This window comes from Schistocerca cancellata, chromosome 9, assembly GCF_023864275.1.
Source record: "Schistocerca cancellata isolate TAMUIC-IGC-003103 chromosome 9, iqSchCanc2.1, whole genome shotgun sequence".
Lineage (NCBI taxonomy): Eukaryota > Metazoa > Arthropoda > Insecta > Orthoptera > Acrididae > Schistocerca > Schistocerca cancellata.
In genome coordinates, this window is record NC_064634.1 from 11,373,008 (window position 1) to 11,388,678 (window position 15,671).

The 15,671-nt window shown below is 38.3% G+C and overlaps 1 protein-coding gene across 2 annotated transcripts in view; it reads left to right on the forward strand.

The window, feature by feature from the left end:
- Nucleotides 1–15,671, forward strand: part of LOC126101011 (organic cation transporter protein) — a 587,316-nt gene that overhangs the window by 517,715 nt on the left and 53,930 nt on the right. For both annotated transcript variants that reach the window (XM_049911676.1, XM_049911677.1), the window contains exon 6: nt 3,764–3,932. In XM_049911676.1, the coding sequence (XP_049767633.1) occupies nt 3,764–3,932 (169 nt within the window). The remainder of the gene's footprint in view (nt 1–3,763; nt 3,933–15,671) is intronic.

A 15,671-nucleotide genomic window follows, 5' to 3' on the forward strand; every position in this document is an offset into this window, starting at 1 on the left:
ATTTATCACAGATAAAGTGCTCCCTCTCACCCCATAAAACTCTAGTTTCCCCAGTAGTATGTCAACAGGAATGCAATCGAAAGCTTTGCTTAGGTCACGTAATACCAGTGATACCATGTTATTATTTTCAAAAGCTGTTAAGGTTTGGTCAATGATTTCCAAGATGGCCCCTGTTGTGTTCTTCCCTTTTCGAAAGCCAAACTGATTGTTACATAGGATATTGTGTTTTTCAAAGAAGTTGCTTATTTGTGTGTGTATCAGCGCCTCAAATACCTTTGAGAATATTGGAACAATGGAGACTGGTCTGTAGCTTTGGGGGAGATGTTTGTCTCCTTTTTTAAAAACTGGGACAACTTTTGATACCTTGAGTGCATCCGGAAAAACTCCAAATTCTACACATTTATTAAAAATATAAGCTAATGGTTTGGCGATTGAGTGTATTGTCTTTTTAATTATGTTGTTGGATAACCAATAACAGTCCATACTTTTAGAACCCAAAAATTTGGATACAGCTTTTATAACATCAGCAGGTGTGACAGCCCTCCATTGAAATGCCAGGTTAACAGGCAGTGGTGTTCCAACAAGGTTCATTGCAGATGAATTTGTTGCTTTGATACTGTTACTTATTTCTTTAACTGAGTTTAAAAAGTACTCACTTAATTCTTCAGGATCAGGCAGAGCTGTTTCTGTGTGTTTCGGTGTATTCTCTTGTTTTATTTTTTGCCAGGCTGCCTTGTATTTATTGGGAGCTCTTTCTATATAGTTCTCCACTGCTTGCTTTTTTCCCGGAAGTAGTTTAGCTTTATAGTATTTTTTGCATTTCAGATATGACCTATGAATGTTCACACTCTGTTCTGCCCCTTGGTCAGAGGCTTGTTTATGCATCTGGTACAGCATATGAAAGTTTCCTCTAATTTCTACTAGGTCTTGAAGAATACCATAAATCTGTTATATATAAATTCCCAATCTGCACTTCCTAATCTATCAACAAACATATTTATGTACTCTTCCTTCTGTCTTCGTACCACTACTACTTTAGATTCTTCAGTTTTAACTGGCTGCCTCTTACAGAGGGTAAGGAGTAGTGGCTCATGATCTGCAAGTCCACTTCCTGCAAGTCTAACTGTAAAATCCTCCCTATGGAAATTCACAATAATGTTGTCTATACAGGCATTCTTATGTGTGGCACAGTTATTTGTACAATAGAGGTCTAATGATCTTAGCATATTCAAAAATGTCCTAACAACTGGTCTCTGTGTGTTTACCATTTCTATGTTGAAATCACCACATATAGCAATTCTCGTTTTACTCTTCAATATTTTTTAATTATTAATTCACATTTTTCAATAAACAAATTTACATCACCACCTGGCGACCTATATAGACTAACTACCACTATATTTTCATTCATTAGTTTTACACAACTAAACTCCCCATCTAGCTCTGAGGAGTATGTAGATACATCAATTCTGGAAAACATTATTCCTTCTTTGACAAAAATTCCCGTCTCACCATTCTTTCTCTGTTTTCTACATATCATGTCTCCCACAACATACCCTTGGGGAATGAACATATTTACTTGTTCTTGTGTTAACCAGTGCTCAGATACACATATAACATCTACACACTCAGTGTTACATAAATGTTCTAATTCTAAAATTTTATTTCTAATACAATGTATGTTAACTTGTAGAAAAGTAAGTAGTTTGTCTCTGTCTGTATTCCTCTGAGAGCAATTTGACTTTATATTTGAAGTTGTAGGTTCCATTAATGTCTTTAATCTTGATGCACTGTGATCATGTGTGTTATGATAGTCACATACCTGTTCATCCACTTGATGACTCACTTTGTTAACTGCTTTCGTCTGTGAAACCACTGCTGATCCCACCAAAAATCCTGGTCCCTCGGTTGTGGTTTCTTTTTTCGGGTTGACTGCCATACTCCACGTGTTGGTATCCTCATCCCTTGAGCATGATTTGCTGTTCTTCTTTTTGCAAGTAGGTCTTTCTTCTTATATGGTGCCTTCTTTCCTGCCACCTTATTTGCTGCTTCTTCAAACTTTTGCACTGTCCTCTTGGGTAAGTTTATTGCTTGAGTAATTGTCCTCTCCCCACAAACATACATTCTAAAAGCCATATTGCTTGTGAAAAGACTGCACCCAAACACTTATTAAGATTTCCACCAGTACAATACTAGAAATAAAGAAAGATTTTACATTGGCAGCCACAGAACAGCACTTTACGAAAAGGGGCCTCAGTATGCAGGTATAAAATTAGCTAATGCACTGCCTAGAGCAGTCATGGCTCTTCCTACAATTAAACTGAAACATCAGCTTAAGAAATTTTTAGTAAAACGCCATTTCTACACATTAGAAGAGTACCATACTTATATGAACAACAAATGCTCTGTGAAATTATGTGAATAGAAATAAGTAAACACCTTATTGAAATTTTGTTGTAAATTAATGACATATTCAGAAGAATGTGTCTTGTGTATTGTACAAATAACTTTAATCATTACTGTTTCTTTGTACATGTGCAGTGTACCATTCGATGTTGAATAAAGCTATTATTATTATTATTATTATTATTATTAAATTTTAGGAATGCAATTCTGTTGGTTATTGATGTTTCAGTGTTAAAATATCCACTCATCCATGCTGCACTTCTCCATTCAGAATGTTAATATTTAGCTCTTCCAGTGTCCTCACACTATAATCCCTCTATAATCCTCTGTAGAACTTTGCTACATGCTCTAATGTGCATTGAGAGTGGATAAAACAATTGAGTTTAATAATGCTGCACTCCTAATTGTCATACTGAAATGCCCATCATCATATGAATCAAGTAAGATAATATAATGAGATTCCACTGTCACAGTAATCTGTGAACATAGCTGACAAACTTTGTGACCGCATTTTTGTCATTCATTAGGATAACTCTCAATATGGGATTTGTGTGCCCAGTGGTTATCTTGCCCACTGGTGTATGCTGAGAAACTCTGCCTAGCTTAGCACGGGCTCCAGTAGACATGAAATGTCTGCAGCCTTTTATGGAATATCACTGTTCGTGTCCTCTCACAAGGGAGTAACCTTAAGCATTTTGGCAAGGAAACCACACCAGCTGGCCACTATTCAATTCAGTTCAATTCAGTTCAATTCAGTTTATTAGCATCCTTGTAGTATAACATCAAAATGACATAGGACTTGTCAATAAACATTACAATTTAAAATACATGTACATGAAAATTTATAATTGAATTTACTTGTCACTTAGACATTACAATTTTAATAGAACTATTAGAACATTAACATAAAAATACACAAGTAGGGTAACAACACACAAAAAAAGCTAGTGATTCTCACATCAAATATTATTTCCATTCTTACATTAACACTGTTTCACACTTTCATAGAAACAGCAAGTATTTAAATGTGAGCAATTACACATATTTATATCATCAGGGAAATATTAACTGCACTTTTATTGTCAATGATTCATAAACTCTTCAATACTGTAAAAACTATTGAGCAATAACATGTTTTTTAATTCTCTCTTAAATATGTGCAGTTTTGGCATTATTTTTAGTTCTTTGGGGAGAGCACTGTAGAGGATTTTGGGTTGGTATAGTACACTTTTGTGATACATAGGTGTTTTATGAATTTCTCTGTGGAAATCATTCATGCATTTATGCATTTGTCACATGTACATGTTTCACTTCAACCAACCAGAGTAGATCCCATGTGCCACTTCTGGTGTTGCAGTGACAGAAGTCTGCCACCCAACTTACCGCACACTGCTGAGCTTGCTCTACAATATGTCGTACCCACTGGGGCAGCTTACACTACCTGTCATTGCGTACTATCTGCGTGATTGGCAGAAACTGCAGCTAGCCATATCGATACCTGCCGTGCTGCTCATTTTCAACATCTGGTGAGTAATATTTCCTACTTCAAACATGCAATGTTTTTTGTTTCCCATACAACTGAACGTTGTTATATTTCATTTACAACTAGACAAATTAATTATTTCTCACAGACATACTGGTATTATTATCAGTTATAATAATGATAAAATAACAAGGGAAAAGACACATTATCATTTCAAAGAAAGACTGAAATGAAGGTGATTTTGTGTAAGTAGTTTATCCCTTAACATTCAGAAAGCACATCTTAGTCAATTCTGTAAATTGGATAATATAAATTTTGTATACACACATAGATGAGAATTTTAACTGAAGGAAATAGGTTGTTAAAAATGGGTAAACAATAGATTTAGTGACAAATTCTCTTACTCTTTTTGTATGTTTGTACCACATGTTAAAATATTCTTGTTATCTTATATTTTGGAAAGAAGGTTTTCATTTCACAAAAGAAGTGTGTCATAAGAATATTATGTGGGGCTTATCCATCCTAATAATGCAGAAATATTTTTAACTTATTGATTGATTGATTGATTACTTAATTGTATCAAGAGACAAATACACTGAAAAACTTTAAAATTATAAGGAGATGCCAGTTGCTGTGAATCAGTATGTTGGAGGAGCTCCCAAGAGTCTTGTACCTGTGATACATATATCAGAGGTATCTTAAGTACCATCCTGTTCTGTGGATCCGGTCTACTATGCAGAAAGTACAGGATTTGTCATTGCTCAATAACTTGACTGGGAGTGGTGTGTAATGGTAGATCCAGGTGTCCTGTATATGGTGGATGGGAACCAGGGAGGACTCGGGGCGTTGTACCAATCTCCTTAATCAACAAGTCTAAGGTGCTGTCTTTCATGGAAACTGAAACTGAGCCAGCAGGAATCACTTCACTTGTTTTGAGGAAACCTGTTTTGTCTGGTGTCAGGACGCAGCAAATGCAAAAGGGTAGCGGTCTATTAACCATCAGCAGTTAAAGTCTCTCAACAACTACCACTCAGTTAGTCTGATGAATGTACTTCATAAACTGCTCTAGAGGATGATTAGCTTCAGATTATGTTGGGTACCCAAATCTCGGGGCCTTTTGTCCCTGTATCAGTGTGGCTTCTGGGCAGGATGATCTTCAACTGACCATTTACTCAGGTTGGAAACAGCCATCTGACAGGCTTTTACTAACTGCCGGCACCTTGTCACAGTCTTCATGTTGTAGCACGGTCCCATTTCTTGGGCCTTATTTTTTATAAAAAGCTGACATAGCTGCTCCATATTTGTCAACTAAAGACTACATGCATGCCAAAGTTTAATCCTCTTTGCCTCCTGGCCCACACATCTTGGGGTGCAGACCATATCACTCTTCTCCATCTTTACTGTGCTCTAGTCTTGTCCAGACTAAGTTATGGGAGTCAGGTTTATAGCTCAGCAGCTCCTTCCACTTTGCAACTGCTTGAAACTGTTCACCATTGTGGGGTGCATCTGACTATTGCTGCCTTTTGCACTACTCCCATTGATAGTCTCCTCACAGAAGCAGGGATTCCTCCTCTACAGATATGACAGAGCCAACTCCTGGTTTCTTATGCTATCACCATTCGCCAATTCCCTGACCATCCCATGTACCCTGTCCTCTTTGCCAATGAGGGATGTCTTCCTCCTGACATCCACCCACGGGTGAGATTGCCGGTTGGCATGTGTCTCACTTGTCTCAGTCAGGATCTCCATCTCCACTGACTGGAATGCACCTTGTGTCTTTTATCCCATATCCTTGGCTGGTGCCTGGACAAGGGATTAGGACCGATGTATTCCAGGGTCCTAAGATCTCTGTCGCCACTATGGTTCGTTGGCATCTTTTATGTGCCCACCTTCAGAGCTCCATGGTGCCATCATCATCTACACTGATGGTTCTAGGACAGTCAATAAGGTGGGATATGCTTTAAAGTCTCCTACTGGCTTAGAACACCATTTATTGCCAGGATAGTGTGTTTGCAGCAGAGCTTCTAGCCATTCACAAAGCCCTCCATTTTGTTTCCCAGGCCTCCCTCCACAGTGTTTTAATTTGTTTAGTCTCAATAAGCAGCCTGTAGGCTATCAACTCTAGTCATCTCTGCTATCCATGACCTTCTCTCTCTCCTTTGCCATGCCACCTGCCCAGTTGTGTTTCTCTGGGTACCAAGTCATGTGGGCAGCCCTGGGAATGAACTGCCTGATTGTGTGGCTGCAGAAGCAGATACTTACCTGTCATTCCCTTTCATGATTCCAGCTATGGATATGCAGATCTACATCAAATCTCTGTTTGCGTAAAAATCGAATGACATCTGTTGCACTACTGCTCATAGTAATAAACTCTGCACAATCAAGGAGTCTACTTCAGTTTGGTGCTCTTCCTTCTGCTCCTCTTAGGAGGAGTCCACTGTTCTATGCTGTCTATGCATTGGTTGTACCAGGCTCACCCACTGTTTCCTCCTACATAACGAACCACCCCCACAATGTGATTGTGGAGCCATACTGATAGCATCCAATGTATTGGTGGAATGTCCCCTTCTTTTGGCCCCTCATACTAAGTATAGTCTTCCCAATTCCTTAAATTTAACATTAGCAGACGACTGACAGATGGTTGAACTGGCCCTCAGTTTCCTCCATGAAAGTGATTTTTATTTCCAGATATATGGTTTTGTTTTATTCTTGGAGCAGGGGCATGGTGGTTGTGGTTGGGACCTCTATTTGTGTCTTCTCGGTCTGGGACCCCATGACCACTCCCCAATGGAAAGCCCACCTCTTTTTTCCAGTTTTTAGATTTGGTCTCACCTTTTATGTTTTTTTGACTGTGTATTTTTTAACTTCATTGTTTTATCATTTCACTCCCCTGACTAGATCAGTCCACTTTTAGTATACCCTCTTTCTTCTGTGCCTAACTTTGGAACTGTGGGACTGATGACCTCACGTGTGGTCCCATAAACCTTCTCAATTAATCAATCAGTCAGCAGTCCAAACTTGTGATAAATGATGGTACCTGTTATGGAAATGACATCAAGGGACACGAAAGGACACCAGATGCACTCAGTGTGTATGCCTGGGAGCCTCATTTAACATGTTGAAGGGGCTATACCAGCAGCCATTGACGGAAGAGAGTGCAACGAAATGCAGATTGTGACACACTTTGCAAAAAATGATGCTCATCATCTGAGCTCATTCCTGGTTCGTTCCAGAAACTGGTAGAGAAAGTTGAGAACACCAGCCTTGCACACGGAGTTTCAGCGGTGCCCGTAATTTTGCAGCACTGTCCCCAGAACTGATTGTGGCCCTTTGACTCTGAGTCAAGTGGAAGACTGAACCAGATACTTTGAAAGTTCTGTGATGCCAAGCTGTGATTGCCTTGACTTGGGCCATAGGGTTTGAGAACTGTAGGGTGCCCCTAAAGAGGTCACGCGTGTGCACTACACGTGAGAGGCTGCTACTCAGGTAGCTGTCTGTGTGGGGTCCACACAAGGTTTTTTTTAAAGTTAGGTGACTCTCCACCCAATCCAGATAATGATAGCTGTAGAAATTCCAGAAGTATCAGTGTAAGAATGAAAGAAATGCTTCTCACAAGTGAGAGTACTAAAAGCCTAATGGTGAACTGCCGAAGCATTCACAACAGTGCCAGAGTTTGAAGCACTCTTGAAGAGCAGTGAAGCTCAAATAATACTAGGTACAGAGAGCTGGTTGAAATCTGAAATTAATAGCAGTGAGATTTTTGAGAAAAACTTAAGAGTATATATAAAGGATAGGAAATCGGAAATACAGTTGGTGTTTCTGTCACAGTAGACAATGAGACTCAAATTGACCAAGGTAGAAATTAAAGCTGCATGTCAGAGTGTGTGGGCAAGACTCATATCAGGGGTGGGCATAAAATAATGATTGGATCCTTCTATCACCCACCAGATTCCTCTCCTGATATAACCGAAACCTTCAGAGAAAACTTCAGTTCACTTGTAAGTTCCCAATCATACTGTAATGAATGGTGGAGACTTTAATCATACAACAATTAATTGGAAAAATTAAAGTTTTTTTATTGGTGGGCATGATAAGACATCCTGTGAAACTTTACTAGATGCCTTCTCTGAAAACTTCATTGAACAAATCGGTAGGAACCCCACTCATAATGGAAATACATTGGATCTACTGGCAACAAAAAGACCTGACATCTTTGAGGATGTCCACATTGAAACTGGTATCAGTGACCAAGATATGGTAGTGGTTACTATAATTACCAGGGAATAAAGGACAACTAAAACAAGCAGAATATGTTCAGTAAACTAGATAAAAAAAATCAATAGTGTCCTATCTCAGTGAGGAACCTGAAACTTTCAGCACAGGGCAGGAGCCTAGAGAGGAACTCTAGCTCATGTTTAAAAGAGTAGTTGACCATGCACTGGACAGATGGGTACCCAGCAGACCAGTACATAATGGGAGGGAGCCTCCATCATATACAGTAACTGTAAAGAAACTTCTAAAGAAAAATCCAAAGAAACAGATTACTGCATAATAGGTGTAAAACGAAGTGCAGGGCTGTAGATAGACATGCTGAATGAAACACATTTGGTTGCCAAGAGATCTATGCATGATGCCTTCAGTGATTACCATAGCAGAATATTGTCAAATGATCTTTCACAGACCTCAAAGAAATTCTGATCATACGTAAATGCTGTTAGTGGCACCAAAGTTAGTGTCCAGTCCCTAGTGAATGAGAAAAGAACTGAAATTGAGGGTTGCAAAGAAAAAGCTGAAATGCTTAACTACATTTTCAAATGTCACTTTACAAAGAAAAACCTAGGAGAATTGCCCCAATTTAATCTTCATACTGCTGAAAAGATATATGAAATAAATATTAGTACCAGTGATGTTGAGAAACAACTGAAATCATTAAAACTGAACAAAGCTCCAGAGCCCAATGGAAACCCTGTCAGATTCTATACAGAATTTGGGACTGACTTAGCCCCCTCTTCTAACTAAAATCTACTGTAGATTTCTTGAACAAAATACCACACCCAGTTCTTGGGAAAAGGCACAGATCACACCTGACTACAAGAAGGATAGTAGAAGTGATACATAAGACTACTGTCCAATATCCTCAACATCAGTTTGTTGTACAGGTCACACTTTCGTCACATGACAAACTGAAAGCCTTGAATCAAAGCAATCAGATAGGTTCTGTATTTCTTGATTTCCAAAAACATATGACTTGATACCACTCCTATGCTTATTGTCAATAGTATGTTTTGTATAGAGTATCAAGTGAAATTTGTGACAGGATTGAGGACTTTTTGGTAGGGAGGATGCAACACGTTATCTTGAATGGAGAGTCATAGTCAGATGTAGAAACAAGTTCAATTGTGCCCCAGGAAAGGGTACTGTGACCCTTGCTGTTCATGTTGTATATTAATGACCTTGCAGGCAATGTTAATAATAAAATCAGGATGATGCATTTACCTATAATGAAGTACTATCTGAAAGAAGCTGCATAAATAAGATTTCAAAGTAGTGCAGAGATTGGCAACTTGCTCTAAATGTTCAGAAACATAAAATTTTGCATTTTACAAAATGAAAAAATATGTTATCCTATGGCTTTAATATCAGTGAGTCATTCTTGGAATCGATTAACTCATATAAATACCTGGGTGCAACAATTTGTAGGGATATGAAATGGAATGATCACATAAGTTCAGTTACAGGTAAAGCATGTGGTAAACTATAGTTTAGTGGTAGATTGCTAATGGGGACTCCTAAGAGGGAAGTTCAATCAATCTATAAAGTAGATTGCTTACAAATCACTCGTGTGAACAGTTGTAGAATATTGCTCAAATGTGTGGCACCTATACCAAATAGGACTAATAGTGGATATTGAACATATACAGTGGCATGCAACATGAATTGTCACAGGTTTGTTTAATCCATGGGAGAGTGTCATAGAGATACAGAAGAAACTGAACTGGAAGACTCTTTAAGATAAATGTACACTATCCTGAAAAAGTCTATTAACAAAGTTCAGAGTCAAGAACTGGCTTTAAATGATTACTCTAGGAATATACTACAACCCCTTATGTATTGCTCACATAGGCATCATGAAGATAAGAATAATTACTGTATGCTCAGAGGCATTCAAAATAACATTCTTCCCATGCTCCATAAGTGAATGGAACAGGATAAAATACTAATAACTGGTACAAAGGGTTGTATCCTCTGCCATGCACCATATGGTAGTTTCCAGAGTATAGATGTATATGTAGAATGGCTGTTCTATTCATTCTTTCAGTTGAGAAATTCAAAGTACTGCTAATACACACAAAGAAGTAGATGTTTTTTATCTCATCTTTCTTTGAGAATTGTTATAACTTGGTTAATCAGGGAGGCATTATGCACAAAAAATTTACACATCAAACAATAAAGTAAAAATTAAATGGAACATCATAAGAGAGACAAACAGGACTGTAAAATCAGAACAAGCTGGGATGTCACAGTCCTCTGGTAATGGTAGAGGCCACAATAAACAAAAAGTTGAAGCCTCGGATTTCAATGAATTTTTTTCTCACTATAGCTGAAGAAAGAGGGTACCATAACAGTCAGACTTCCACAGAAGCCATAGAGCTACTTAATTACATGTAAATTGCATGAAAAGTAGCACTTCATTTCAAAATCACAACTTCTACAGAAATTTTAAAAAATGACTTACAAGCTTTCTCACCTGAATATGACGATGTATCAGTAGGATACATCATCATAGTCACATATGGTGCTATTTGTGCAATCAGTCGGTTAAAACTGGGATATTTTCAGATACACTCAAACATAAGGCAGTGATGCCAATCCACAAAACTGGAGTGAGGCATGTAATATTTAACCATTAGTCCATCTCTCTGGTGCTAGTGTTCTCAAAGGTATTTGAGAAAACAATACATGGTAAGGTTTATAACCACACTACACAGAATGTCTTACTAACAGCTACACACTTTAGGTCTTGTAAAGTTTCTCCACAAAGTGAGGTATATTTTGCTGTACAGATGGAATATTAGGTGAACTAAATTTCAGAGGGTATCCAATGGGGATCTTTCGTGACTTTGTAAGGTACTTGACTGTGTATCATAACACATTGCTAAAAATGTTTCCAAACTGTGACATCAAGGACAGAATTTTATCTACACAGTAAGAAACAGAGTTGTCTTCATGGAGGCAGAATTAACAATAAACTCAGACTGGGGAAATGTAAAACACAGAATCCCTGGGGCTCAAGCCTTGCACCAGTTCTTGATCTTGTAACGTCTACACTCGGGCGGACATTAACTCTTTAAAGCCTGTACTATGGTAAGTTGACGGGCTTCACCTTATAAGAAAGGATTTTAGTAAATATGTTGACCGCGTGTACCTGAATGGAGGCAAAATCAGACCTACACCCACTCAGTAACAACAAGGATACGTCAAGCAAATCCAAAGTGCAACTGCATGTTAGGACGGACAAGAAACATACACAGCAGATGCTACCAATTGTTAATAATATGGTCGCCAGCCTAGTTAGGCATAAACTGAGTTTCTTCCCCGTACAAGAGGAAGTACGTTCAAGCATAACAACACGAAATAATACTGCATTATATGGTAAATTTTAGAACCAGAAAAATCTACTGAACTAAGAATCTCACTTTCTGTACTAATATGGACACACCATAAATACACAACAATACACTACAATGTTTACTACAACCTGCGTTTTGTCTTTTGATCTGACTGAAATCGGGCATAGGTTACCCTAGAAATAGCACTTTTGAAACACACCTACAAAGTCAATTTTAAGAAGGGAAAACACTGATAAATTTAGGTTTTATATTGACTTTAACTTTGCTGGTCAAAGCAGTTCAGTACACTTCAGGATTCAAATGAATAGAAAAGAAAGAAAGGGGGGGGGGGGGGGGGGACCCTGAAACTGTTATGATCACTGCATTGGAATTTTAATTATTGAAAGAATTAAGCATTCAAGATTTCCAAAATATGATTTATCACTCTTTTTGCCTTACTTCCTGCTCATTTAACTACCGTTATTTTTGTCTCAATTTAAATAAACTTCATTACTAAACCAATTTCAACATTATCTTCCAACTTTGTCATACCTATATTATTCATCCAGTATTCATTAACAACAAAGTTCATTAAATATCCTTCTAACAGTGATAGGTCCGCAGGTAATTATTTTTAACATAAACTTTAAATCTTCATCTTAGGATACTCGGATTGCACAACATGTGGAAAGGACCCTATCTAGGTTAGTTGTGAGGATAATTAATTGATAGGACAGTTCTGGTAAAATTTAAGTTATTATTGAACAGTATGTAGCAAAAGTGACACTGGTCCACATGAATACAGTACTGAAGGTTTCAACCTGTTCGTATCGATGAGGCGGTCGGCAGGCGGCGAGATGGTGAGGCACAAAGCACACGTGCAATTACAGCAATGGCTCATGAAATATCGGCACTTTACTTCTTCATGGTGTTGCAATGCTTTTCCATTTAGTGCCTATGGAATATTGTCATGCTGTATAGACGTCGCAAATAGCGCATCCGAGGCTCAACGAAACCACTTTTTCCAGGAGAGCCTCCTCAATCTAGCACGTGTTTCTCAGATCGATGCCCAACTCCAACTACTCTGCTGAGCCCGTTATGCCGTACCGCACCCATGTGCATTTTCCCGCACTCGCCTGCCTCCACCTTTTACCGCTCCCCTACAGACAGGGTATTCACCAAAGGTTTTACATTCCACATATTCTAATACATTGCCTACATATGGACCAGGCGTACAAATACAACTTTCACATCTTACAATAGTTTCAACATTAGGTACACTTCCCTTCGATTACAACATTGCTTGAAATTTGACATAAATATTAAAATTTACCTCGAAAATTGTTTATAGCTGCTTCAACATAATGTCATGAAACAAAAAAGAAATGAAACCAGAATATCGATTATACTAATTTATTGAAATTCAGAAGAAAAAATTTATTACATATACAGTAGGATAACATTAGTGTTGTTACACATGCCCCTGTTTCCATTAAATTTCACTAAGTGCAAATTTGATGGGAACACTGAACTTTATATTTATACAGTGGTTCTGAATCTTTGTGTGATTGTCCCATCAAAAAAAATTTAAACCACAAACTTCCTTCTTTCACTCACTTTACATAAGTCTATAATTTTTTTTTTACATATCAAGAACATTTACCTATCGTTTGCATAAGTGCCTTTGGCACAGTCCAACCTCCTATCACAACATTATTTAAATAGCAAACTACTCATCATTGTTCAATTTCTCAGACAAATGAAACCAAATTTTGGAACACAAACACTTATTTACAAAAGCAAATACAAATACCTATATACACTATAAAACAATTTGTTGCTGCTTGCATTGAATGGCAGTCCATTTCCTTATTTACTAATAAACACACAATAATATTTATAAAATTACTACACATATTTGCTGCCTATTATTTAAATTTGGGCAGTCCTTTTCACATCATATTATCACATCTCCTGTACCACACTTACAATTCTCCTTTGACTATTTATCTGCCCTCTTTGATTTCTGGCAGTCCTTTATATTATGACTCATACACTGCCCATTTTCATTTTTGACAGTCCCATCTTTTATCTGGCTGACAGCATTTATCCTTTCTTTTCAGCCCTTTTCTCCACACCTCTTTACATTTATAGTACAATTGTTAATCTAAAACTCACATAGTTACATTAGTACACTGATATTGGCCTACCTAAGCTACAAAGGTTTGTTACATTGGGCATAAATTAGCTTCAGCATAATATACAGCACATTTACTGCAAATTGTTTTCTGATTGTACTTAGATCATTCACTTCTAAGAACATACAGTTTCAGGTCCACAACATTTCTTACACCTAAAGGTCTTTTGGATTTTGGGTAGATCAGGTAGTAAGCATTATCGTGTGGAATGTTCTGTATCACATACGGTCCATTATAAATATATTTAAATTTGGAAATTTCATGGTTCAGTTCACTAGATTTTTCGTGGGTTTTTTAAAAGAACATAATCCCCAATTTTAAAATTTGAAACTTTCAGATTTTTATCATGTCTTTTAGATCTCGATTCAGCTTTTTGCTTTGCCCTATTTCTGACTAATTCTTTCTTTTGACTCAACCCCAAGCTTGTACAAGGCGGAAACTCTAGTTTTTCCTCAATTAAACTTTTACTTCTGCTGCCTAACAAAATTTCTTCCGGTGGGAACCCAGTAGTTTCATGATTTAAGGTGTTCACGACATTCTCAAAGTACGATATAAACCTGCCCCAGGCTCTAAATCATTCCCCTTTCAGTTTTTTCCACAACGCACCTTGGTCGACTGTGACACTGTCCCAAGATACGTTCCTGACCTGTGAACCATTGATATCTGGTGGCTTTCCAGGTTTCGGGAGTTCAAAGTCTTTGCTTACTTGAACTCTTTGCAAAATAAACACTGAGTCGTCAGGTGGCTCTTTCTTCCTTTGTTCAGTCTCAACATCTGGATTTTGTTTTGAAACTTCGTCATCATTAGGTACAATATCGCAATTAGCTGCATCCCCATTATTTGCACCAGTACTGAAATCTTCATCATCTGAACTATTGTCAGAATCCGACCATTCTGGATCGCTTTCAGGTTCTAACATAAAAGCTTTTCTGAGACAGGCGCTAAGTTCTTCCTCTGCATTTTCGTCAGGTTTTGATTTTAACTCAATATCTTCTTTTGCCAAAACGGCCTCATTATCAGCTTTACTCACATCTACTGTTACTTCATATTTAGTGTAATCCTCGTGGACTTCAATTACTTTCAGGTAATTACCTGCTCCTTCCTCATGGTGCTTTTCGGTAGCAGCTCGTACTGTTGGCGGATTGTTAACAGAAGTTACTTCCTCGTCAATGCTTAGTATTTCAAACTCCAATTCCTTCCTATCTTTAATCATCGTCCTATCGGCAGCACGTGTACTCAGCGCGGCGCTGTTCACTCTCTCTTCTTCAACTTTGGGTCACGTCACCTTATCGACGTCTCTATTATCTCCTTTTTCACTAATCAACTTCCTTGCCTCATACTCCTTCTTAAAATCCTCCCACTCACATTGCTTCAGGCCCTTGTACAGATCGTCGATCTGCACACACCAATCAGTTACTTCTGCTAGATCATTTTCGCCATTTACTTCATTGCTAACACTGCTAACCGCGCCTCTCTGTGTCTCCACCGTTTCATCTATTATTTCCTTCGCCACGGAATTACCACTCGTAATGTATGCACCAGTTCTTACGGCAATTTTCATATCTAATGCTGCCGCATTGCTATCGGTTTCTCTCTGAACAGCTGTTCTGCTAGGCTGGGCCGTTGCCCTCTGATGCTCCACTCGCCTGTTAACATGTAGCGCTCTGTGCGGCAACGATGACTCATTTATGCCCACACCTGACGCTTGTTTCGCAACAACACGTTGCGTCGTTCCACGCCTGTCTCTAACCTGTCTCATAACTTTACTGTCGGTCCGGTAACTTTTCTTAAATCGGGGCCGGAATGTACTGTCCGCTTCCGTTTGGCCCGCAACGTTCGCGGAAATCTGTTTCCTGCGTCATTATCATCTTGCGCGGTATACCCTCTACCATGACCTAGATAACTTCCCCTTCCTCTACCTCTGTCTCTTCCTCTCTGTATCACGTTGACGCGAAACCCTTCACCGTCATTTCT